This window comes from Zosterops lateralis (assembly GCF_965231275.1).
Source record: "Zosterops lateralis genome assembly, chromosome: 13".
Taxonomy (NCBI): Eukaryota; Metazoa; Chordata; class Aves; order Passeriformes; family Zosteropidae; genus Zosterops; species Zosterops lateralis.
This window is the reverse complement of record NC_139773.1, coordinates 10,158,241-10,185,286: the sequence shown is the minus strand read 5'-3', so window position 1 is coordinate 10,185,286 and position 27,046 is coordinate 10,158,241. Positions and strand designations below refer to the sequence as shown.

Here is a 27,046-nt window from a genome sequence, read left to right as displayed (position 1 = left end):
ATAATACTACAGAATACTACAGAATAACTACTACATTTAAATAATCATTAATACAGTTGCATGCAACACATAAAGTAACAATCAAATAGAAAATGTATGTATGGGAATAATTCCCAGTTACCATCTGCTGTCTATTTAGTCTATATGAGATGTTCACACAACACTGAGATAAAAATTAACATTAACTGCACAATAAACTAGTTGACTTTTACAGCTCTGTTTTTCAGAATCCTTTTACTACACCTTCAAATGCATAGGATTATTTTATGAATGTGTGCAAGAAACTCAGCTCCAGGGAGAACATAACCCTAACATGGACAGAGAAATCTCAAAAATAAGGCTGCTACAGAAACAAAAGTCAGTCCTAAACACAAAATAATTGGGACTCTCCAGTCTGCCAGTGAATCACACCCACTGTTTTAAGTTCTGTGGACACATTGCTATGAAGGAGTAAAGAAGAGATGATGGCAGAATCATTTCATGCTTTATCATATGCATTGCTGTGGGACTGGTTATCTTTGGTAACTTTAATTAATTTTAAAAAACTTCATAAACTGGCAAGTTACTCCAATTTTCAAAGTCATCACTACTATCTATAAATGGTTTTCTCCAAAACTTATATCCATGTAGAGTTGTTTCTAAAAACATACAGTAAAATCTACTAAATTATATATGATTTTCAATTTATCATAAGAAACTTCTCTGAAAAAGTAAACCTGAGACCAGCATTTTCATTCTGTGTTTTAAACTACTAGACTTCCATGATGATGGATGAAGTAAAATAATGTAAGGTTAATTTTTCTCATTTACCTATTAAGTTGACTCGTCCTGGTGCACGAGCATAAAACTTGGGAGCTGATCCAAACTTTGATATAAACATCTCCTTCAGTTTCTGCAATCTGAAAGGCAGGTTAGAAACATTTTGAAGGACTATATTTGCATAAAAGATAGAAAGTTTCAATGCTTCTTGAAGCAAATTCAATTCAGCTTCCTGAACTATGCAGAGCTTTCTCTGCTATGTCAGGAGTGACATTAAGCTGCTCATTTCTGCTCTTCACATAACATTGAAGACTCTACTTAGATCTCGATTGTTATCAATTTTCATATTTGACACTACCCCACCTTTGTATAAATACATACACAGAGAACTAAAATTCCAAACCTCAGATTATGCCCATGACTTATGACAGAATTTATCCCACAAGATTCCAGCAAAAGTACTTCAGGTTTTCCATTTAGACGTGCCGGATGTGCTACTGAAAGTTGAAAGCAAACAAACTTTGCCATAGTGCTTTATTTCCTGCAACAGTAAAGGTCCCAACCTTCTGCCTGATGTTTGCAAAGCTGGAATACTTTAGTGTGTTGTGCAGAACAGTAGGAAAACAAGCACTGAGAACAGATAAAGCCATTATCTTAGTGAAGCATAGGAAACTTGATAATAATTCATTTTGAAACTACCTTAAAGCAAAATTTTAGTCTACTGACAAAAATTCAGTAACAGGAACTCTGATAAGGTTTCTACATTTAATCTAAATCTAGGACTGGAAGCTTAGTTAATGCAAAGTGGAAGAAGGAAGACTGCAGTGAGAAATAGATGTTAGAAAATTCCACAATTATTTAGTTGGTACATCTTTATAAAGGCTGTGTTACTGTTCAGCTACATATATTCAAATGTTAAGATTTTTATACATGGAAAGCTACAAAATATGATTTATTGTGATATTTTTAAACAGGTTTTTTAGTACCTTTCTATCTTTGTGCCCAGTTACAAAGCTGTACTAGGTCTATAATCCCCCCTTTATAATCTCCCCTAGTATTGACTGGTACATCACTCTTCCAATTAACAAAAGCAATTTCTGCCATTTCATTGTTCAATCCTTTCTCTAGATCACATTAATAATATTACAGTCCACGGGGGAATCTGTTGGCAGAATTCTAGGTGTTAACTTTATTCCTTTTTGTGGCAGTATTTAGAATGCTGCTTTGTTTCACAGATATTTTTATAGTAGTGTTGGTACCAAGAGACAACAAACAAAGCAGTCATGAGGGCATGTTTATCTAAGTGCTGATAGATCTCTTTTTTTAATGTGGGTTTTTCAAGCAGGCCTGATGAAAGGCTGTTTACAGGCTTGATGTTACAACACGCACGCTGCATCTCAAGCACCTACATCAAGAAGAAAATTGTCAGAAGACTTAAAGTAAAGGCTCTCCTCACAACTTCACACTTCCAAGTCTGGGAATGTTGGACTTGTCGTTTCTATGGGATTTACTGTGCAATCGTATGCAAGTAACCGGCGTTTTAAAAGTGCCCCTTCTGCGGTGCTAACGCGAGCAAAAAGGTTCGTTTGTGTGCGTTTATATTCCACACTCGGAGCACAACTCCACGGGCAAGGAGCAGCACTGCCACACGCCACAGCCACGCCAAGGCCGGGCCAGGCCAGCGCTGCTCCAGGGCCTTTTACAGCAAAAACCACGAGAGAATAATCAGTATTCCCAAAAAGCCCTGGGGGGAAAATGATGTAGGCGAAATGATGAATGAATAAAGGAATGAATGAATGAAGGATTCTTGCTGCTGCCCCAGCACCACCCTGCGAGGGGCGTCAGGGCGGGCCGGGCTCTGTGGGTGGGAGAAGGGGCCGGAGCCAGCGGGGGCTGCCCGAGAAGTCTTTGGTAGCGGCAGGAACGCCACGAGTCCACAGCTCCTCGCACCTCAGCCCGGGGCATGAGGACGGGCTTACCCACCCTCCTCCCACCTCCCCCAGCCGCCCGCAGCCCGCCCTCCCTCCCTAGGATAAGCGGCGGCGGCGGGGCCGGAGAGCGACCCACCCACCTGGGCTGCTCCACCAGCTGCACCGGGAGGGCGCTGGGGCCGTCCCCCGCCATGGCGGCTGCACCACGGGCCCGGCTGAGGCGGCTCCGGCGGGGCCGCGGTCACGGGGCAGGGGAACGCCGCGTCCTTCCGGGCGGCAGCGCCGGCAGCCCGGCCCAGCCCTGTCCCGCCCCGCGGCGGTGCTCGGCCCCGGGCCCCCCTCGGCCCGCTCTGCTCTGCTCCCGTCCCGCCCCGCGGCGGTGCTCGGCCCCGGGCCCCCCTCGGCCCGCTCTGCTCCCGTCCCGCGGCGGTGCTCGGCCCTGGGCACTCCTCGGCCGGCTCTGTCCCGTCCCGTCCCGTCCCGCGGCGGTGCTCGGCCCTGGGCACCCCTCGGCCCGCTCTGGCCCCGTCCCGTCCCGTCCCGCGGCGGTGCTCGGCCCCGGGCACCCCTCGGCCCGCTCTGCCCCCGTCCCGTCCCGTCCCGCGGCGGTGCTCGGCCCCGGGCACCCCTCGGCCCGCTCTGCCCCCGTCCCGTCCCGTCCCGCGGCGGTGCTCGGCCCCGGGCACCCCTCGGCCCCGAGGCCGCTCTGGCCCCGGCCCGCCACAGCCCAGGTGGGACAGGGGAGCTGCTGCGACGTGCCAAAGAAATGTTTGGGGTTTTCCGGTATTCCTGCCGATGCTCCTGCGAAATGCACGTGCAGTGAAAATAATAGATGGACAGTCGCATCCCTCAGGGAGTGGAGGGATGGGTGTCTCTGTCCCCATGTTTTCTTCTGGTGTGTGGTTCCTCCAGCTCCCCTCTCAAGAGGCAGCCTTCGTGTCTACTGTTAACCCTCCAATTAATGGCTGCAGATGCTTGAAGGAACTGAGCATTTCAAAAGTTTTGCAGGCTCACTCACACCGTGTTTTGGTGTGTATATTCGTCCATTTTGGTATCTATCTAATTGTCCCTCATCCCATTCAGGGAGCTTTAAGTGCTCAGACTGAAGGAAGCACAATAACAATTTTCATTGTGGGTTTTCTGAGGTAAAACATTTCTTTCCCCATTAGTATAGTTGCAGAATATAAACATAGCTTTTAAAAGACTTGGCAGCAGCTGTAGAGGAAAAAAGAAAAGAAACAAAAACCCACTGTCAGAAACCATAACAATATAAAATTACCAACAACAGGAAAACCTGGAGACCCAGTAAATATTGCAGATACATTTGGGTGTCTGTGAGAACCCCAGGCCTTGTGGCAATGGGGCAGCAGGACTGGTCTATTGGGGGAAGTACCTCAGTGGAAGGCAGCAGCAGAAATTAGCATGTAAATTTTTTTATAAAGCCATTGCTTTGCAAGGTGTGTGGATTTAAAGAGTTGAGGCCTTTTAAAACTGCTGCTCTGGTGTTATTTGCCTGTGGTGAATGCAGCGCAGGACAGCTGTTCAGCAGCACTGAGTAAAGCAAACTGGAGCTGGGCAGTGAGGCCGGTCACAGAAAGGCTGTGCTTTCACAGGATGGGTCATCTGGTCAGGCAGGGCCATCCCAGAGCACACGGGCCAGGACTGTGTTCAGACGGTTCTGGAGTATCTCCAGTGAGGAGCCTCCACAACCTCTCTGTACACAGGCACTTGCACAGTAAAGTTCTTCCTCACGTTCAGGTTGGCCTTTCTGTGCAGCAGTTCCTGCCCATTGCTCCTTGTTCTATTGGATGGCACCACAAAGCAGAGCCCTCCTGACACCCACAATTTACACAGGAGCTCCTCTCAGTTGCCTCTTCTCGAGGCTGAAGAGGCCCGGCTCCCTTAGCCCTTGCTCATGAGACATCTCCAGTCTCTTGGCCAACTTATTACCTCTCCTAACAAGACCTGCTCTAGGAGTTCCGTATCTTTTGTACTGTAAAACTCCTAACTGTACAGAGTCCTCCAAATGCGGCCTCATCAGGGCTGAGCAGAGGGGCAGGATCTTTCCCTCGCCCTCTCCAGAGAAGCGCCAGTGCCCGCACCGGCAGCCCCGGCGGGGGATCCAGACTGGCAGCCCCGGCGGGGGATCCGGGCCGGCGGCGCCCAGGCCGGACACACGGCGGGCGGCCCCGGCGCCAGCTCGGCGCGCTCCGGGCGGCGGCAGCGCCGGCCCGAGGAGGTTCCGGCGTGCGGCGCCCAGGCCCCGCCCGGCCGCCGTTGCCAAGGGCCGGTCGCTACAGGAGGAGGAGGGAGCCGGCGGCGGGGCGGCGCGGATTGGGCCCGGAGCGGCCCGGGCCGGGGGCGGGAGAGGCGCGGGCGGCGGCGCGTTCCGGGCGGAGCGGAGCCACATTGGGCAGCGCCGCGCGGGGTTGTGGGAGAAGGGGCCGTCCCCGCCGCCGCCCCCCGCCCGTCCTCCGGCCAAGATGTCTGACATGGAGGATGATTTCATGTGCGATGATGAGGAGGACTACGATCTGGTAGGGCGCGGGGCGGCGCGGGGGCTCAGCGATACGGCCGGGGGTGGGAGAGGCGCGGCGCCGCTTTGGGCCGCCGCTGGTGCGGCTCGCCCGCCGCTGCAGCCGCCCCGCCGGGTGCTGCCCCGGCAGGGAGCGGGGACATCAGGATGAGTTTCCCTCCCGGGGAGGAGGATGCGGGCAGGGGCTGCGGCGGCCGAGCGCTGCTGTCGGAGGAGCCGCGGGGCCGGCTCTCCGCGGAGGAGCAGGCCGGCCCCGGGCCGGGCAGGTGGATAGGCCCGGCTGGTGCCCCGGCCCGGGCTGGCCCCGCGGGGCTCGGGCTGAAGGAGGCTCCGGCACTGCCGCCTTCCCTCCCTCCGCCTGCCCCGGCCCCAGGGTCGGGCACGAACTGAACTGATAAAGTTGCCCGCCCTTCTCCCCACCCGAGGCTGCGAGAGGCCCTCGGGGGCAGATAGTGCTCGTGTGCTTGTGTGGGCAACAAACGGAGGGAAAAGTCGGGGGAGAGAAAGGGGAGCGAGGAGAAATGGCCTCACGGCCGGTTTCTGAGCCGACGCGCCGGAGGGTGCACTTATTTCTAACTTTTTGTCTGTATAGGCTTTGTAACCTTTCTACCACTTCATTTTTGTTTTTAATTGTAAGGTTTGGAGTTTTTCGCGTTACATTTAGTTAAATGTTAATGTCAGGTTTTGTCATAAGCTTTTAAAGTTAAAAAGTTGCTGTTTATCTGATTAATTATATTTATGTTGCCCTTATGTTATATTGGAGCTTGAGGTCTGCTCGTTTGGGGTTGCTTTTTTTTTTCTTTTCTAAAATTTGATTGGATTTTTAGAACTAGAGACTTTTTTTAAAAAGCTATGTATGGTAGAAGCTTGGGAATCTTATTTCATTCATTTCAGCTAAACCTGTATTAACAGTATTGCAGTTTCACTGAAAAACTCCAGACACTTGTTTCTGGAAGGCTTGCTTTCTGACACATTATTTGGTGGTCATTGCCACTTATGAATTCACTTAAAACGTTTACCTGATTTTATTTGGAATAGTTTCTGAGCAGTTTTTGTTAGGAACTGCTTAGAGTGGTTGGATGACATCAGATATAGAATAACAGCATCTACTTTAGGTTTTGAGGGTTGTTTCTGTTCATGTAAGAGTGCTTGTCTGACAGGCATTGTCATCAAAACTCTGCGAGCTGCTCTTGCCGCTGTTCTAAAAACTGTTTGTGTTCTCCTTTCGGTTTATGAATGAATTCACATACTGTAGAGACAATGTTACTGAAGGAAATACACAGAGACCATTAAAAACATTTTGTTCCAAAATTAATTTCCATTAATTTTTATTAACACTGAAATTTGTGTCCCAATTTGAAATACGGTGGTTTTTTTCTATGTGATACAATCAAAAGAATACCAAACACAGCAGAATTCATGTTTCTATAACAGGGGCAGGGGTGAAACCATTGGAATTACATTTTTCAGTCTATACAGATATGAATAAAAGTTCAGCTCAAACTTACACTGCTTTATGTCAGTTTTCTCCAAGAATAATTGGTCTAGTGCTTTATCCTGTATTTCTTTCTTCTGAAGTACTTTATTTCTCCTTGGAAAAACCTTCCTGAAACACCTTGCTTGTGGCAGATTTCTGCTTTTGACTGTAGTTACTTTTACTGGACATTTTTATTCTCATTAATTACCCTTAGCTCAGACCCTTCAAGAATTTTAAGGTGCTGCTTGTAATAATTAGGAGCAGGTTAGTTTTTTTCTTTTCAGGATGTAACTCTCATGTAAAGCATCAACTAATACCCCAGCTTCAGATTTTTAAAATTTAATTTCAGTTCATAATTGATGTTGAAAAAAACCCAAGAATTGAAGAATAAAAATACTTCAGCTAGATTAGTTTCAGCATTCTGGGACTAACAAATCATGACTGACTGTCGTTTTCAAAAACGCTTGAGACTGTAATTGTAGCGTGCCACAGAACTGTTTCAGAAAAAAGTTAAGGGCCAGGAAGATAGGGCCTGATTTCTTCCTTTCATGTTGACATCTAGTTAAATTAAGAGAAGACTGTAAGGGGGTGCATGATTCTCAAGTTGAGCCTAACAGCTGCTGCAAGAGGCTTTGCAAAGAATAAGTACAAGACATAATACTCATATCAGTGCGGAATTGAAAGTAAAAGAGCACATGTGAGTGCTGTGAATACTCTCTTAAAGAACTGGAGGAGAGGCAGTGATTACAGAAACAGTCAATGAAAGAAGTAGCTCTTTTGTCAAAATGTGGTGAAACTAGGTTCAGGTCTCCCAGGGTAGCTGCCATCATAACAATAGCAGTGAAGACTCCCCCAAAAATTAATTTTGTCAGCTTTTATTAGAAGTGATTATGGCTGTTCCTCTTTAATGTGCACTTGACCTGCTGATTATGTAGAGACAGTCAGTTAATTTCCTTAAGTATGCAAATGTTTCACACTTGAACTGAAACGTGAACAGATATTCCAAAGGCCCAGATCTTTCCCAGCTCCATCATGGAATTTTATATAATTAGAGTAATTACTACACTGTTAAACAATTGAAGATTATCCAGGTTGTACTGGATTGTTTCTGTTTAGTTTTTCAGTGGGTCAAAAATCAAAGTTTTACATGTAAATGACATCAGCCACTCCTACTGAGTTTATTCACTGGAGTCTTGATATCAGGAAGAAATTCCATTTATATTTGCGGGTGGATGAACCTAGATTCACAATTTGGTAGTAATGTGCTGTGACAGCTTTGATTATAACATGAATTATTCCACTTTATGCTTCAATGAACAGAATAATGTTTACTGGTCATTATGAAAGCCACTCAATTTTAATTTCTAGTTTGGTGCTGCTAGGTGCCTTACATGATTTCAGTACAAGTTCTTTTTACTAGATCCAGCTTGAGGGTGGAGAAGGACAAAGAGAGAAGGACCATTGTAAATTCCATTTTTGTTTTCAGTCTGGGACAAAAGACTATATTTAGAATTGACTTGGAGGCTAAACTCAGCCTTCCTCCAGAAATTGATTCTTCCAGGCACAATGACAACACATTGACAGTTGTTGTAGTACTTCTACTGGATTTTCTTGTTTTGTTTTAAATAAATAAGGAATCTGTGGTGTTCTTAATGAGTCATCTTGCTGTTTTCTGAAATTCAACTTTAAAATTAATCTGAGGAAAGGTTGGACAAACATATTTGCCGAGCAGCTGGTCTTTTTACCTTAGGGAGTTGTATTGTTTCAGTGACTTGTAGAAGATCTGCAACAATTCCAAAGAGCAGCCATCAGTTTGTGCCCTGGTGAGCTGGCTGCAGGTTTATGAGGATTGGCACGACTCAATATGGGGAGCATCCCGTCACATTACTGAGGATTTCCCGTTTCAGGATGTGGTGATATTAGCAAATAGGCAGTCTTAGTGCTTATTTCAAGCTACCTGAGTTGGCTCTTTCCTTCTTTCCAGCTGAGTGAAATAGAGTCCATTGCCAAAGGAATTTCTGTATGTTACCAAACTTGATAAGCAGTCACATCAGTAGACAGAGACATTATTCTGTCTTTTATTGCTGGATTTTAATAGATACAGTTGAAATTACGTGTGGATGTTGTCCCCTCTTCCCAATTGCTCGTATTTCACTATTACCATCATTTTATGAAATACATATATGTGTTGCAAACGAGAATATAGTAATGCTGCAAAAACGAGTATTCAGATCTAGGGAAGTACCAAATCAGGCAGATCCACTCGGCCCTCTTCTGTTTCTTAGTTAATTACAGTAGTATGTGATTAAAAAAAGTGCACTTCACAAAGGACATAGGATGTACTGTTACCTGAATTCATTATTGTTTCATATCTTATACGGATTCAGCATGTGTTGTCATATTTTTTTATGCATTCTCTTCAGACTCATCTTCAAACACAGAATTAATATATTTGAGGCTTCTTTTGCTCATTACCATAATGTCTCAGAAGAAAATGTTGAGGCAAAAAGCCTGAGAATAATTAGTCAGTAAATTCTTTCTATCTAAACATTGACAAGTTCTGGTTTTTGTTGGTTTCTTGTGACAGTTATTTAGGGCTGTGTTCAGAACGGTGCTCTCCAGGATCTGACATGCAGTTGGGTGTTAAACAGATGTAAATTAGATCTAAGTTATGCTGAAAACTGGACTTTCAGAAAAGGATGCACGTAACTACAGGAGAGCTGCACAACAGAGGCAGAAAGAAAAGGACTTTTATACTATTCTCTTTACATGTCGTATTACCAGGTTTTTCTTTCTGCAGTCTCCTGTCTCATTTCTGTGCATCTTCCAACTGAAAAAAAAAACAAAAACAAAAAACAAAGGCCGAGCACTGTCTTTCACGGAACTCTTCTGACACCATTGCAAATCGCTGGTTTCACAGACTTCTATTCCTGGTGTCAGCCCTGGTGTGAGCCAGCAGGCACTGGATGACTTGCAGAGTTAGTGGAATGTGGAAAAGAAACCAGGACTCTAAATGCATGGCTGAGCAGTTGCAGGCTTCTTACAGTCTTGTTTTTACTCTCAGGGTTTGCCTCTGTTCTTTTCCTCTTTGCTCTTTTGCATTCCAGCCTGATTGCTTTCTTTATATTCCTGTGCCTGGATACCAACTGGCAAATGCACATGGAACCTGGTAGTTGCTGCAGGTCAGGAAGAGAAATGCAAAGAAAGTTGTGCTTAGTAGACCTCCTAAGTGCCATGGTTAGGAAACACAGTTAGCTGAAATAATATCGAATTTGTACCAGACTTCTTCTCAGAAACAATTGCAGTACATTAAAAAAAAAAATGTTTGAGTCAGCCAAATGGTTGAAATTTGGTAAAATCACCAGCAATTGACAATTGACAGTAATAAGTATTTCAACAATGTCCTTGAAAGATAATTTTTTACAGAAGTAGAACTCTTTGTATTGTCTTTTTTTCTGGAAAGTTGCCCCTATATAGCTACTTTCCCCCTACTCCTTTCTTTAAAAAAGATTTGCAAAGTAGGAATTCAGTTCCTGTAGTGATGGTGAATGCTAAACAGAGGAGCACAAGTTTAGGTAATCACTCCAGTTTTGATGTAGAAGTTAGGGAAGTGCTTCAGGCAAGAGAGGAGACCAGAAAATTGGTAACAAGAGTAGTTTTCATAAATTACTTGTGTCTTTGTTTTTGTTCATGTCGAATTTTACCAAGTCACTGTACCCCTGTAATAGATAGAATGCCACACATCTGCCTTTAAATGTCACTGATACACTGTTACAGTCCCCATGTCCCTGTCCCTCAGTCTGGCCCTGAGCACAGGGGCTGTGCTTCAGGACCTGTCATCTCTGCAGGCCACATTGACAAGGCTCCTGACACAGTTTTTGGAAATCAGTGAGGAGCCAAACAGCACAAAGCACTGGGCTGCAGCAGGGATGGGAAAGGAGCAGCCGTGGATGGGGAAGGGAGGAGCTGGGAGCACTGGGTGCTGTGAATGTGCCCTTGCTTCTGGACAAACTGCAAATGGACCCCAGCGCTAAAAAGGATGACTAAAGCTGGCTCGAGTGAATCAGCCTCTCTGTGTGTGTGCTCATTTTAGAAGCTGAGGCTCAATGTTTTAAAGCTGTTTACTAGATAAAATTTTATGCAAACTTAATATGTAACATAATAAAGACTTCTTTATTAAATTGGTTTCTTGATAGTAATTTAAGTTTTATTAAAACTATTTGAAAGAAAGATGTTCCAGACAGAGTAAACTCCATCAGAGGTTTTATCTCTGTTACAAACGAGTGAGTGTAGTATTTCTCTTCCTCCAAAAAGCAGTGAGATGGCTTAGGATTGAATATAACTGGCTACATTTAGAACATGCAGATTCTCAACATAGCAATGCTTAAATAATATCCTGACTTATTTAACTGCATTTTTTCAAACTCTATCAGGGCTTTCTAATTTCTTGAGTAATGATAAAACCCCCACTTGTTTGTTTTGATGATCCTCTGAGATCATCAGTTCTGTGTACTCAGACTGCCTTTTTTTTTTTTTTTACTTGTACTTATAATGTTGATGTCCATTTGAAAAATATCACCAGGACCTTAGTTTTAAAAATTCCTAGGCCTTTTACTTTTTTTTACATCAGGTAGAGATAAATTATATCATCCAGCTGCTTTTATATCTCAAAGTTCTAATTAAGGATGTTCATCACTGTGCAAATTGTTAGGTCTGGATGCTGTAGTGGAGATTTTAAGGGTTATGTAGAAATTCTATTTGTAAACCATATATTTCTACCTAATTTGCAGCAAACTTCTACTTAGAAGGTTTGAACCGGGGAAGTTGTTCAGGTAGGAACCAGAGGTGTTAAAAATTAAGGTGAAGAAAGTAAAAGCTTAGCCTATCTGAATTTATTGTTAAAAGAACTTTCCTCTTTTCAGAACTGAGAAAGAAGTCCATCTTTTTCTTAATTAGAACTTTGAGGACACAGCTTTATATTTTCCTCCTTTTATGCTCTCTGCAGAAGCTTAATGTTCTCACATTTGTATCCTACTGCACTAAGCCATCTCTGCATCAAAAGAAGACAGAGTGCTCGTCCTTCTGAATTTATCAGCACTGGCGTAATTAGCAACAGTGCTTGAAATAAGATCCAGTATCTACATGGCTGATTTTTTTTTTTAATATTGTCTAAAGATTAATGGCATCAGTTCATACTTAGTTTGAGGTTTTAAAGTTATCTTCATAGCCATTAAGTCTTTTTTAGAACAAACCACCTTACATTTTCTGGAAGGAGGAAAGCCTTATCTCTATTACAGCTTTGAGTCCATATCATCATCCTAAGTTTGATGTGAGGCAAACAGGCATCAAGTGAAGAAGAAACATAGCTATGAAAACATGAACGAGTACCTTTGATACATTTCAATGCATTTCCACTGGGGGTAAAAAAATATCAGTAGACTTAACACTTCTTTATTATGTATTAATATTATGAAAGGATCTTATGGGATATTTAAGTAGCATTGAGAAAAATTATCTGAAAAAAGGCTTTTTGCAAGAATCCACATCCAGAATCATTGCCAGAGCTAAGATGAAAGTTCAGATGTTTCTGGCTTGAGGCTAACGGAGCACATTGTCTCCTAAAAGGAATTAATTTAGTTTGCTTTCCTTTTATCTTTGCAAATAGACACTTCTGCCAAAATTATTCCCCATTGTCCAAGTTAAGCATAAACAAGACATCAGCTGATTACACATGTCCTAAATGCTGTGTTGTTTAATTTTTGGCAGCCTGTCTATATAAGGTGCCTCATACAGCTGTTGACATCGTGTGTACATACCCATTGGGGTTGGATCAATTGGATAAGGAGTTTACAAAAACAAGCTAACCAAAATGAGAGCCTGCCCAGTGAAATAGGACACTTGTTTCCTGTTTTCTTTGCTGTTTTCAGTATCACATTTTTATAGTTCTGTGGGAATCCAGAAAACAGGTTTGTGGAATTCACAAGACTTTTCATTCCATTCATTCTCCCTATTGATAGTACTTCCTTGGGTGACAATAAATACGTACCTGGGCAAATTGCCTACATGTTACAAAAAGAAACATTAAAAGGTAGGAGGAGAAATGTCTCAAGTACCACGTTTAATAAAACTTGGTTTGACTGTAGGCTCCCATAGTTAATTTTTACTTTAGAAGTTCAGAAAGCTTAAACTTTGAGAGATTGCCTGCAGTGCAGGGAGGAGAGAGCTAATTTAAAACTTTTCTTTGGCCTCATCTTTTTTTTATTCCTTCCCATGGTTTTGGAGGAGTCCATTAATAGTAGGAATATACAAATGAACAAAAGAATAAATGTGCCTGACAAAGTACAGCAAGAGTAAAATCCACACTAAAGGAGGGGACCTGCCTGTGCATTGCTTATGTTGGTGCAAGGGAAAGTTACTCTGACAGTAACTGTGAGATTTAAACAGATTCTGTTAAAACAGTTCATCTCCTGATAGCCAAAATCCTGCTCAGAGAAGTTAGCTTGAAAATGCAGAGGTGTGAAGTGGTTTTGAATTGTGTAAACATCAAATTAAATTATTATTTGAGTTTTGTTAGTGTTTTGTAATTTGGGCATGTAGCATTGTCCTTTAGCAAAAGAAGATAAAATATGCAGGGGTTTTTCATCAGAAGAAGTCTCAGAGTACTTCTTAAAAAAATTAAGTAGTAATTGTTAGAAATAAATACTTCAGTTTGTTTGGCACTAGTGAACATGATGGATAATTATTTGATTAAATTATTGTGCCTATGCTGCACCCCAACATCTTTGGCAGCATTTTTAGCATTTTCTCAATCATCTCGTGCTTCTCAGTGCAGAAGCAGCTGGTGTTACTGTCATTACTCTTTTTTTAAAATTTCCTTAGACAAGGATGAATGGTTATGGCATAGAAAGGCAAATTATAGAGAGATTCATGGAAGCATTTGATACCCTCCATAGCTGAATCATTACTTGTGTGGCAGCTCAGCCAGAATCTTTTCTGTGGCTAGCAAAGGCTGGATAATAGAGTGTCTTTAGGAGGATCAGTGGGCAGCGTGTTCTCTCCCCTCCCAGAAATGACAAGTGCTCCTGGGTCTCTGTGCTAAAGCTCCAGCATCGGCAGAATTTCAATAACGGAGTCTGTACTTGTCATAAAGGTGAACTTGGTGGAGCTATATAGGAGTTCATTAATCTAGAAAGAAATCTGCTGACAGGCAAATGTTGGTGGATGGTGAGTCTGGCCTAGCAATGGAGAGAGAGAGAGAGAATCACTGTGTGGGTCCATACCTGTTATGTGCTCTAACACCAAACACTGCCTGCTAATACACAAACATCCCATGCCAGCTGGAGTAATATGTCTTACTGTTTACAATTTTCAGCAGATTATCAGATGTTCTGAACCGTTTTTTTTCCTCTGATTTTTTTTTTCTTAAAATGTAGGAATATTCTGAGGACAGCAATTCTGAACCAAATGTGGATCTGGAAAATCAATACTATAATTCCAAAGCTTTGAAGGAAGATGACCCCAAAGCAGCATTAAGCAGTTTTCAGAAGGTTTTGTGTCTTTATATTCTATCTCTTCTTTTTATATTAATTCACATTTTAAAATATTTGATACTGTTTGAGTTATTTTCTGAAATTTTAATAGTAGGATTTATCTTTCAAATTACTAATGTTTAATTACTAATGTTTTACTAATGTACTAATTACTAAGTTTATTATTGAGTATCTTAGACTCCTGGCTGACTGCCTTTCAGGATCATTCTTAGGGATAATAAATAGGAGATGGTATAGACTTATCACAGATCTGACTTCTTAATCTTCAGGATTTATTAAGTTAATTAAACAATTCTAAATGTGTTTTCATGCATGAACAATAGAAACTCAATCCATTTGGGTTTTTTAAATGAAATAGTGTTTTCCCCAGTGTCTTATGTAACATTATATTTGCTTTGCTATCTGCTTCCAAAGCTTTAAATGTGTAAGTACTCAGTGACACAGAGTTTCTTGTCTTCATCTCAGTTTTAAATTTTTAATGTTTGCACACTGCTATGAGAAAACAGTATGTTAGATGCAACTCTTAAAAGAAAAAATAGATTTTTGCATTTCTTGGCTCATTTATAGTATAGAGCAAATTTATATACATAACTTATGAAAAATAACTCTGTAAAGTTTTTACTTACAAAACATTTCCTTAACCATGTTACATTAAAACCTAGAAGCATTTCTCCTTTGTGAAGGAACTGTTGTAATTCAGAACAGCTTTTTAACTTAATTTAGTCAAAATTTAGTTGACTCAGTTTTGCAGGAGGTGTTACAACTATTTTTGCATATGTATTTATGGAGTGGTGTTAAAATTTAGTGTTTAGAATTAAACTGTTTGCTGTTAGACAACAACAACAAAAATCACGTTCACCCTCCCTACATCAGCTAAGTTGTGAAAACTGATGAGCTACATTCTCACTTTTTCAATATTATCCAGGAAAGAATAAAATTAAAGAACAGGGCAGAGTCAAACATTACTTTGTAAGGAGCAAAGCGGGGTGGGGGGAAGGGCATGTATGGAATATGTGTATTTTAAACAGTTTAAGTTTGAATAAAGCTTTTATAAATACTGTTTTTAAAAATCTTCTTTTTCAGGTTTTGGAGCTCGAAGGCGAAAAGGGAGAATGGGGATTCAAAGCTCTGAAACAGATGATTAAAATAAACTTTAAATTGGTAGGAATTACAGCTATCACTTGGGAGTAAATGGCATAAATATGTTTTTGTTCCAGAGATCTTAAGTTACTATTCTTATTTATGGCTATGACAACTAAATCTACCAGAACTTGTCTTTTGTAGCCTTTAATGGCTACTACAGATACAGCAGGGAAATGAGGAGTTGTTTGCAAGTCAAAGGCAAAATGGATGCAAAATAACTGCTGTAGTCCGCTGGTACTCCATGGAAGTGTGAGGCTCAGTCCTTGCTGTGCTGAGGTGTCTCACCACTGAAAGTGGTCATGTTTCACTGTGTGTACTGCACCAAGACAAAACAGTGAAAAATTTATATTCTAAGTATGCAACCATTCCAAAGAGTTGTATGGCCAGCTCTGTTTTCTTTGTTGAGATAAGTATTTTAAATCTTTGTTCTGTGTAGTCCTGAAGTTATTTCTGGTTCTGTAGGTTATGAATAAAGTGGTGATAAGAAAGTTTTAATAGCAGCCACTACTGCATTGTCTTTCTTTATGCTTTTTTTTCCCTGTATGTACACTTGCAATATATATCAGTTTTAATAATTAAAACAAAAATTATAATGTGATTTTGTTTTTCCTTTTAGACTAACTTTCCTGAAATGATGAATAGGTATAAACAGCTATTGACCTACATACGGAGTGCAGTTACAAGGAATTACTCTGAAAAATCCATCAATTCTATTCTTGATTATATCTCTACTTCCAAGCAGGTTGGATCATCAATTCTTTCATCTTCATAGTTTTCAGTTTTGCATTTTTAATTATGGACACTTTTTGTGTTTAGTTTGGGCTTTTTTCATCCTTATAGAGAAATTCTGAGTATTCATTTGCTGTCATATCTAAAAATATATTTCCCACATATAGAGGATTCTATTAACACAGATAAATCTTCATAAACTTGTCATTTTTTGGCAATATTTACCTGAAATTTCTATATTAATAAATAAGAAGGGTTTTTTAGCATAGCTACACAATGCAAGTGCCCTCTCTAATACAATTTTTAATTAAATAATACTTTTTTTAAATTTTGAGGGCAGAGGGGAGTCTTTGCAGTGAAATGTTGGTGTGAAATACTGCCTGTCCAGTGCACTGTGCAAGTGAGGTACAAGTCCATAGATACACAGCCCAGCTCCTTTTGTTTTGTGGTGTTGTACAAGCTTTAGAGAGAGTAGGAATCTCCCCTCACTGACAACCTGAAAGTAGCACCTTCATGTGGAGGATCATTGGTCTTTAGTGCTGAGTCCTTGGTCATTATCACAATCCTCCCTGTCCTGCCACTATCAGAAGTGGAAGTTGGATGCTGGGCTACTCTTAAGGTCTGAAGGATTGTCTTAGGCTGTCCCTTCTTGGCAGAGGACAGTGTCTCTGGTTTGTAGTTGAGCCAGACCTGGAGGGACAGGCTGGAAATCTTAACTTGATGTATAGTCACAGATCTGTTACCCCCAAAAGAACAGTGGCCATGAACAATACTAATGCATTCTTGGTAGAACCCTTGTAAAAAGTAACACTCAGCACTTTGATTTCCACTTCAGCTGTTGTATTTTTGGGTTTTATGCAAAGAAACAGTATGATGTGCTCAAGAGCTTTCTTCCACTCACCATTACTAGTCCAGAAAGAGGAAGGCATCTTTTCCTTTGACCATTTTCCTCTCTTTGTAAAGCATATTTTCTTTTTGATTTGTAAATTATTTTTATTCTTTTAAGTGAGAACGATATTGCCCGTGTTTGTTACACAACATCAGAGTTCTGTTTCTTGGTTATATAAGATGGGTTTTATAAGGTGGCTTTTGTTTTTCACAGATGGGTACAAACCTTAAAATGTGAATACTTTTTAATTATATCTGTTTCATATAAGAAAAGATAGTGTATTTAGTTTCATTACTTTAGAAGCTGTTTGCAATTTAAATGCAAACATTAAGTAAGATGAAGATACCTTTCTTATTTTGAAGTTCAAGCATGCACTTTTAGTTTGTTCAGATTGACTCTATTAACAGGTACAAATTTGCTGTTTACAATTATAGAATTCTGATTTTTTATGTCAGATGGATTTGCTTCAGGAATTCTATGAAACAACACTTGAAGCTCTGAAAGATGCTAAGAATGATAGATTGTGGTTTAAGACAAACACAAAGGTAAAATATATAACTTCCTATTTCTTGCTTTTCTTTGACACCTTCAGCTAATTCTTAAAAATTATAATTGTGAAATTTTGATAGACCTCAGTATTTTAACTTTCTTTTCATTGCAGCTTGGCAAATTATATTTAGAACGAGAAGAGTATGGAAAGTTACAAAAGATTTTGCGTCAGCTGCATCAGTCGTGCCAGGTACCTTTACATTCTAAATCACTGTGGCTTAGTAAACAACATTGATGCATTAATTTATTTTTTTAATACATCTGTTGTTGGCCTTTGAGGCATTTTGCTGAGCTTTAGTACAGAGTGAAGAAATACTGTGCCTGATTTTATTTGTTATCTGCTTGATAACATGAACAAAAAATGCCGAGTGCTTTATTCCTTCCGTAAAGATGAGTTTTAAAAAATTATTCACGACTGCTGATTGGATTTCTCTTCAGGTGCAGGGATGAGAATCACACAACAATACCCTATAATGCACAGACGTTTATTTTAAAATATAGCAAGGATTCCAAGTGAGCTCTCATCAAAACTGAAAGTACAGTTGCTACTTTCCCATCTGGAAGGGGAAAAAATAAATGAGCCACGCAGTCTGCTGTGCTTGTTTGTGACACTTTTCTTCCTTCAGTATGAAAATAGGTTACAAATATCTGGGAAATAGTTCTGTTAGAGGCAGAAGAGTCATATGTATTACCTGTAAATATATGCATTTGTGTCAGTCATTGTATTTATATACTGAGAGTGTGGTTTAAGGAAAGTGGAAAAGTTTTGAGAAAAACATTTAATTAAAAATCATGATGTTTTAAATAAAGGGCTTCAAAATATAGCCTGTGGTAAGTTCTTTGAGTACTATGTTTTCTGTTAGTAGTTACATCAGAATTTCAGAGTTTCAGGAATATTCTTGTTTTTGACAGGAAATTACTGACAGTATTTGGTTATCAGTGTTTTACTAGTATAAAACTGAAATAGCTGTTCTCTTAAAATTTCACAGTATTTATTACTTAATCTGTCCTAGACTGATGATGGGGAAGATGATCTAAAAAAAGGTACTCAACTATTGGAAATCTATGCTTTGGAAATTCAAATGTATACAGCACAGAAAAATAACAAAAAACTTAAAGCACTGTATGAACAGTCATTGCACATCAAGTCAGCCATTCCTCATCCACTGATCATGGGAGTTATCAGAGGCAAGTTCATCTTGAATTTTTCATTTGTCTTCTGTTGCAGAGATTTGTTCCATGAAAATCTGATAACCAATGCTTTTTTTCCAGCTCCAGCTATAAAGACAGAGGCTTCTGTAGATTCAGTCTCATAATTTTCTTCTTGCAGGACTTCAGCTCTGCAGTTCTGGTGCCCAAATACCAGAGGCACTGGTCAGAAGGCCAGGAGAGCTGGCTAAATAACTGTTAGGAGAGAAGCAATAGAGAGAGAAGAGGAAGAAGAAACTTGCTGTTTGACACTATGGCAGACAGCAAAAGATTAATGCAAAGGCATCTGCAGGGGATAAAAACAAAGGCTTGACAGGACTGCTAGCAAAAGGGACTGCTGTTCCTGCAGTCCCTTTTTAGAAATTTGTGTCTCACCTTGCTAAAACTCAGCAGGAACCAAAGGGCTTTAAGGTGTGCTTGAAAATATCATTTATTATCTGCAGTAATTAATTGTAGTGGAAACAAGCTGTGTGTCTTGGAAAAAAACCCAACTTTCTTCAGAACACTGTTAAGCCAGGCAATCAGGCAGCAATGGGTACTTCAGAAATAAATGGATATAGATAGTATTTCTCTCTTTTTGTGCCGTTTTGGTCAACAGATAGGGGAAAATTCCATAAATATACAAGGCTGTTGCCACTGAAATTGAGATAAATTCTGTCTCAGTTTTTTAACATAATGGGGACATAATTATTGGCTATGAGGATTAGTGTTCTTTAATTTTTATGGTGTGGGTTGGGTTTTGTTTTTTCTTCTTGGGAATGGGTTTATTCAAATGGCAGTGCTGTATGCTAGGGCCCTAATGCTTTTTTTTCCTAGTGATTTCAGAACCAAATGACTTCTGAAAATGTTTCAGTAATCTATTTAGAAATAGCATGGAACTTGAGTACAATTATTGTAGTCAGCAACAAGCACACAGTGTTCCTTTTCATCTGTGTTTTCTTTTCAGAATGTGGAGGCAAAATGCACTTAAGAGAAGGAGAGTTTGAAAAGGCACATACTGATTTTTTTGAAGCATTCAAGAATTATGATGAATCAGGGAGCCCCAGAAGAACCACTTGCTTAAAATATTTGGTCTTAGCAAACATGCTCATGAAGTCTGGAATAAATCCATTTGATTCTCAGGAGGTATTTTTTTCTTTTTCCTTCACACTCCCCTCCCACCTCCCCCCCCCCCCCCATCCCCTCACCCTTCTCTGAATATATAGAGAAATTACCCAAAGGATGGAAATGGAACAAAACAAATTTAAACTTGCATATTATGCTTTCTGTTCTGTATAGGCTAAACCATACAAAAATGATCCAGAGATTCTAGCAATGACAAATTTAGTAAGGTAAGATTTTAACTTTTCTGGAGAGCAAAAAGATAAAAAGAAAAAAGATACATTGTCCAAACCTGAAAGGGAATATTTTTAGAAATGGCTTTTCTCTGCACAGTTAACACATTTATTCATAAGTATGGGGCAAATATTTGGGGATTGTTTTTCTTTAGAAACTTACTATGTGGTCACAGTATAAATGCTTACTATGTAGAAGTATAGAAACAGTGTACTTTTGTCACTTTATGGTGTGACAAAAACCTCATTTCTCCTCTTAAATAAAGTTGCTGCATCTTGTACTGCAACTGATCTTTTTAGGCTCTGGCTGATGACACAAGAAAAATTGAGCTTAGTAACATCTCATACCAAAGCCAATAGAATAATTTGCTGCATAGATATGTAATGATTTCCTAAGTTAGGAATATGAAACTTAACCTCTCAGTGATCTCCTGTATCCTTCAAACATGGTAAAATCAAAAGAAAGCTTCATTACCTCTTACAGGCACCTGTGAGAACTTCTAGTGTATGAAGGTCATTAGGTCAGTGAACTGAGGCAGGGTTTGTACACTGGGTTTTGAAATTCACCTACTGTATCCTTTCTGGCCTGCCTCTGCTCCTGTTCCCATCTTTTTCCTGTGTAGGAAGTAGTGGCTGCTCACATTTTGAAGCAGTTGATCTTGTGTTGGAACAAACTGCTGTGATATTGCTGTTGTGCTTTACCATTGTATATGTACAAATAGTTTCTGAAAGTGGGGATATTCATCCTCTATTGACGTGGTGATGGAATAAATTACTTGGCAGTTTATTGAGAGACTATTTCCAGTAATTCATTCCACTTTAGATGGGTTTTTTTTCCTAATTCACTGTCATAGTTTCATGTGAATTTGAGGCAGAAGGAACTCCAGATGGCCTTACCCAATCTGATTTTATTCGTATTTCTAATTTATATCTTTTATCTTGACATTTGAGTATAACTCCTTCTTTAAAATTAATAATGCAATTAAAGCAGTGTTGATAAGAAATATGCAGAAGATAAAATTAATTTCAAAGATACAATTATGTTTTTAATCCTTCCTATACTCTACAGTGGGAACTTGCATGCTTTACATATGATAAAAAGAGGCTTCTGAAATAAACAATAAAATACACTGAACTGAAATTCCTTTTATTATGAAGTAAAAATTATTGTTTTCATGTGTTACAGTCCATGCCACTCACATAACTATTTATAAACTGTTCAAGATCTACCTTAAACTTAACAGGTCTTTTTCTTGGCCATTTTAATAACAGGCAAATATTTTTTGAGCAGTTTCAAAACAATTCTAAAATGTACAGAATATGAAGGACAAATAGATGTTGTTATTAAGATGTTTCATGTTAGTATTAAACAGAAGTTGAAAGTTTTGTTTTGAAAAAATGTTTTTCAAGATAAAGGTTTTTCTTCAGAGCTTGCAGTTCTTGACCTTTAAATGATGCTGTGATGGCACCTTCTTTTTGCAATGCTTTCTCAGATAATAGGATTGACTTGTGAAAGAATATATACACAAATAAGCTATAAATAAAAATCTAAAAAGGAATATTATGCCAGAATTACTGATGAATAATCCTGGAAGTCCTTATTTCTTTCATCTTCCAGAATTTCAAGCATTGAGCTTAAGCTGGACATTGTAGAGAAAGCAGCAGCCTTTTAGACTCTTTTTAGCTCTTATTTGTTCCATAAAGTATGACTTCATGAAGCCAAAATTCATGTAATGATACTTTTCAAAACAGAGTTTTAAGAATAGCATCTTAAAGTACAAAAGTTTTAAAACTAGAGTGCACTTGTGGAACAACTAAATGTTCATACTAAACTTCAGTAAATGCTGCTAAAATTGAAACAGGAGAAAGGTAATTTCTGTTGCATTTCATCTTGAGAGAGTTTTTGCTTATAAAGGTTCTGAATATAAGTGTTTTCCACCAATGCTTACTACATGTTTTTTAGAAATTGTAGAACGTAATCTTATGAGTCTGTTTAACTTTTAAAATTAGTTACTCAGTCTCTTGTTTTTGTTTTTTTTTTTTCTAAAGTGCCTATCAGAATAATGACATCACTGAATTTGAGAAGATTCTGAAAACAAATCACAGCAACATCATGGACGATCCCTTCATAAGGGAGCACATTGAAGGTATTTTGAAGGCTGTTACAATCATTTTTGTTTTCACTTCTTTGTAAGCTCCTTTTTTTTTCTTCCTCCCACCTTGGTTTATTTTTCTATTTGGCACTAGGAGTTTCTTTTAATTACTTGTAGATGATTCCTTTACAAGTTATTTAGAAGCTGGTCAGGGCTAACTTGCATCCAGGCATGTGGCATGACTGCAAAGATGTGCAGGATTGATAGAGAAAGTTCTAGAATAGTGGATATTGTAAGATATCTATGGTGGTGTTAAGACACTTAAAGATTTTGAGTGTTGTTTTTGTTCTTTCTTCTTTTCCCATTGGAATAGTGAAATGAGAGCAGTCCTCAGCTGTAAAGATGGTTTGTATCAGTTAGATGTTTGCTAGTTTATAAAGTTAATTTACTGCTTCAGATTACAGACAAAATACATAGACAATGTAATGAAGGTTGCACTAATAAATATGTAGTAATATGTAAAAAGATGAATACTTTTCATTTATATCTTGTAAACAATGGTTGGAGTTATAGTACCGCTACTTAATAGAATGGGAACACATTACACAGGCCTTTCTGCTCCATTAATGTGACAAAATGAAGTCACCTCATCCATTTTTCATGTGTCTGAGAATTGAAGGTCTCTTCACTTGAATATAGTGCTCAGTTCTTCACTAACTGTTTCCAAGAGTGGGTCTGACTGTGGCAGTGCAAGATCATTTAGCTGGTTAGTTACATGAAAGAAAAGAGTTAAACCCAGAGACCTGGTTTTCTTACTCTTGTTTGTAAAAGAGAACAGGGCAAACAGCAGGGGAAACTAAATATAACCCACTACTGCTGTTCCATGTGCACTGCTGGTGAGCTGCTAAGTCTTGGAGGGAGACTCGGTAAGATTAGAGGTGGATGCTCATGGAGGAAGGTGTGACAGAACTGGAGATCAAGAGGAGGAAGCTCAATTAAGGCACTGAAGAGGTGTCACTCTTTATATGCTACTGATGACTCTCCATTTTCACTCTGTAGTGATACACAATGTGTTCATGGTTACGTTTACATACCTTGCCTCGTTGTTTTCATCTCCATAGTTTATTGAGACACATAATCTGGTGTTAAGTGTGGTGTTCATATATTTTATTATATAAACAGTCCTTGTTTAAACAGGTAAAAATGAATCTAGGTTTTTCTCTGTTAATTTATAATTGTAATTTATGCTTTCATTTTATCCCAACTGTCTTTAATAATGTAAAAATTTATAAAACGATGACTGCATTATTTTATATAAGCAAAATCAGCCTCTCCATGCAGACCATTTTATATGATGGTCTTCAGTTCCTCGTTGTAATTACACCATTAGGCCCTGACTTTTAACTTTAATTGTGAATATTCCCCATGAAGTTAAATGCACAGACATTTTAAGTTGCATAGTTTTAAGAATATCCCTTTTCACTTTTGTACAAGACAAGCATTCTAGCCATAAACTAGGGGGGCAGACACACCAGGCAATGATCTCTCTGATTTATCCAGTTAACTGGAATAAATAAAATTTTTACCAGAGAACATGTTGCTCCATGTTTGAACAGTTTTCAGCTCTGTCCACCTTCAGAGTTACATATTGCTTGGATCCCTGGAAAAGGAAGGCCCTTGTTATTTTGCTGAGCTTCTCTACCCATTGAATTAGTAGCTTCAAAGATCATGGTATTTAGTGTATCTTTCTATATGGAGAGGTATAGCAGCTTTATTTCAATACTGTTGTTTTTACAGTGTTTATGTTTTCTTCTCTTACAGAGCTTTTGCGAAACATCAGAACACAAGTGCTTATAAAATTAATTAAGCCTTACACAAGAATACATATTCCTTTTATTTCTAAGGTATGTGTCAGTGGAGCCTTGCGTTTGCTTAAGTAAATGATTAACTGTGAATAAAAGCTTTTAAATAAATACAGTGCTTCCAGAAATAGAACATCTAAAATACACTCTAAACCATAAAGTACTAATGATGCAATGCTGGCAGCTTTGCAGTGCAAAAATGTAAATTTCAAGTGTCATCCAACTGCTTTTTATAATATGTACTATGATACATTTCTAAAATATTCAATTACCATATTCTACTTGGTGCAGAAAATCACATTTCTTAGGAAAAGTATTAGAAGTGAAATCTGTATAATAAAAAATGTAGTTATGACCATAAATTTTATGAATGTAAAAATTAAAATTTTAATCCCTTTTGTTCATAAACTATCTTCACATGTTTATGTTGTACAAGTGAGAGAACTGTGGTAGTAGAACAAACCAAGTATTACCATAGAATCACTGATTTCACTACCTAATCTGCAAATAATTCAATACAAATCCAGTGGTAATACATGACTATTTCCATCTCCTGTGGGTTCTGTGATTTTGCCTGAAAAAATTCACACCATTAAAAAATACATCATTAAGTATTATGGATGCCTATTTTTTATTCTTAAATTCTCTTTGGAACTCTGTATGCTTTTTTTTTTTTTTTTTTTTTTTTAAGCTAGACTTAACAACTGTAGAACTTGCTTGAGCCAGAAGATGCAATTATCTCTCTAAATGGTTTTGAGTGCAGATCCATTCTTTTCTGATAATTATTGTTTTATTTTATTTCCTGGGGTTTTGTGGTTGTGGTTTATTTTGTTCTTGTTGTTTGGTTTGGGATATTTTTTATCTGTTTGTTTTTTCAGTAAGTCAGTAAAAGAACTCATTTTCTGGAGCTTCTAAAATCTTGCTTTCACCTCTTCAGCTTTTTCTGAGAGGTTACTGGTCTCTTGATTCTTGACCACATGTCCTTTGGGTGGAGGTCTTTGTTTAATAGATCATTCTTGATACTTATGAACAGTAAGAAACAGAGGTTGAACCAAATTCTTCTGTATATAAAAATAAAGATTGGAGGGTTTTAATGTTGCAGAACATAGTAGCAGCATAATGTTTTCTCTTTGTTTCAGGAGTTAAACATAGATGTAGCTGATGTGGAAAGCTTGCTTGTGCAGTGCATATTGGATAAGTATGTACCTGATTCTTGATTATTGATCTCTGATTACTTTAAAATAATCAAATTATAGTAGAAGCAACAAAACAATATTTTGGGGCATTGTAATAATACTGGTTGATTCTAAAAGTGATAAGTAATGGTGCTGACTTTGGATTTGCTTGGCTTCTGAGCAGTAAAGTATGTTTGAAAGATTGGAGCTAAGAAAATTATACAGGGAGACTGAGTGGCATCTTTTACTTTAATTCTTAATTACATAATAAATTCCCTGAATTATTCTGAAATTATGGAAGTTGTTATTCTAAGTAATTGCTGCTTAGATCCATGTATATTTTTGAGTGCATTTTCAAGTTGACAGATTGGTAGTCTGCTCTCTTAACTAGAGAAATTTAACTACAATTCATAAAACCTATTTTTCTGGAGGGTAACTCATTATAATTACTACAAAAATATAATCCATACATGGGGTTGTATTGTTTGACTTCATGTCAATTGCCACTTTTCATGAGTCTTTGACTTTCAAGAACTGTTGATGTCATATTGCTTCAGACTTTGTGTGGGGTCATAGCCAAGCAGATAAAATATGCATTGCCCAATGAATTAGTTCATTTGATTTCCAGTCATGGTGACAGCTTAATAGGCAGTACTGCCCAGGACAGTAATTATAAAAGTGCTGAATTCTGAAATGGACTTTGTGCCTCTCTTGTTTAAGACCTCTTATTTCACCTCTGATTTTTTTTGTTAGCTCCTATTTCCATGTCCATTAGCAATTTATAGTTCTTATTTATTTACTTCTAGCACTATACATGGCCGAATTGATCAAGTCAACCAGCTCCTAGAACTGGATCATCAGAAGAGAGGTGGTGCACGTTATACTGCGTTAGATAAATGGACCAACCAACTAAATTCTCTCAACCAGGCTGTAGTCAGCAAGCTGGCCTAACAGAAACCAAGCTTCTACAAACGTACTTAAGGCAACAGTGCAGTGATGTAAACCTTAAAAGAACTGGGAATGGCAAAACTACTGTCGGTTGGTGTGCCCTGAAATTATTGGAGTTATGGCAGAAGTGCTTTTTTGATCAGCTGGTTTGTGTTTTGCTGCTGCATTTATCCCAAGAAAAAAACAGCTTTAATCTCCAGAAGAAAACCAAAATGCCACGGGATTTATGCTGTATTGACATCTTGCCCTAAACATTCAACATCCTAGTAATTTGTCAAGGGGCAATTAATGACCAGAGAGAAGATTTTTGTCATGATTTTAAATACACTGACACGTTACTGTTGGTTAAATTTAAACATGTTTTACCTGCAGAAATTCTCTCACAGAAATAACCTGCAATAACTTGAAATGCATACCCTTTTGAACACTTCCTTTTCTCATGTATAAATTGAAATGTTTGCTGCATTTTGCAAAATGTCAGTTCTCCAAAAATGTGTCCATATATTTCTGTACCTGCAGTGTAGTAAAGGTTTAGAAGAAACCCCATAATTATAGTGGCATACTGTCACTTAGGTTTCAAGCAGCAAAATAAACAGTGCAGTTCAGAAATTGTACAGTTTGTTTCTTGATGTGCTTTCATTATACTTGAATTTTACTTGTGTTATTTTTAAAAGAAAATAGATAATACATGATCTCATCACATTTGTGAAGGACAGTATGGAGATTCTAAGTCTGAACCCCTTGGTATGTGTGCTGTTGATTTTTCTTTTTTTTTCTCCCCTTGAAATAGTGAAACATAAATACTAAAGAGCTGACATTTAGCAGTCTTGCTAACCAACTTCTAGCTTCAAGATGCCAAACT

At 39.0% G+C, this 27,046-nt stretch overlaps 2 protein-coding genes across 3 annotated transcripts in view; one reads left to right on the top strand and one right to left on the bottom strand.

The window, feature by feature from the left end:
* GALK2 (galactokinase 2) overlaps window positions 1-2,924 on the bottom strand; it is a 46,527-nt gene extending 43,603 nt beyond the window's left edge. The window contains exons 1-2 of the mRNA XM_083870994.1: window positions 2,831-2,924; window positions 811-899 (exon numbers count right to left, since the gene is read on the bottom strand). Coding sequence (XP_083727120.1) covers window positions 811-899; window positions 2,831-2,883 — 142 coding nt within the window. The 5' untranslated portion in view covers window positions 2,884-2,924. The remainder of the gene's footprint in view (window positions 1-810; window positions 900-2,830) is intronic.
* A 2,171-nt stretch (window positions 2,925-5,095) lies between these two features.
* On the top strand, window positions 5,096-26,798 carry COPS2 (COP9 signalosome subunit 2). Of its 2 annotated transcripts, none has more exons than XM_083870722.1 (13): window positions 5,096-5,227; window positions 14,137-14,250; window positions 15,337-15,414; window positions 16,013-16,138; window positions 17,470-17,559; window positions 17,676-17,753; window positions 18,577-18,751; window positions 19,719-19,897; window positions 20,051-20,103; window positions 22,156-22,253; window positions 24,021-24,103; window positions 25,201-25,259; window positions 26,043-26,798. In XM_083870722.1, exons 1-13 carry the CDS (start codon window positions 5,174-5,176, stop codon window positions 26,185-26,187), a joined length of 1,332 nt encoding a protein of 443 aa, XP_083726848.1. In that variant the 5' UTR covers window positions 5,096-5,173; the 3' UTR covers window positions 26,188-26,798. The 2 variants fall into 2 exon arrangements, with proteins under 2 accessions (XP_083726848.1, XP_083726847.1); XM_083870721.1 differs by having other exon boundaries at window positions 17,449-17,559.
* Window positions 26,799-27,046: the final 248 nt, after the last annotated feature.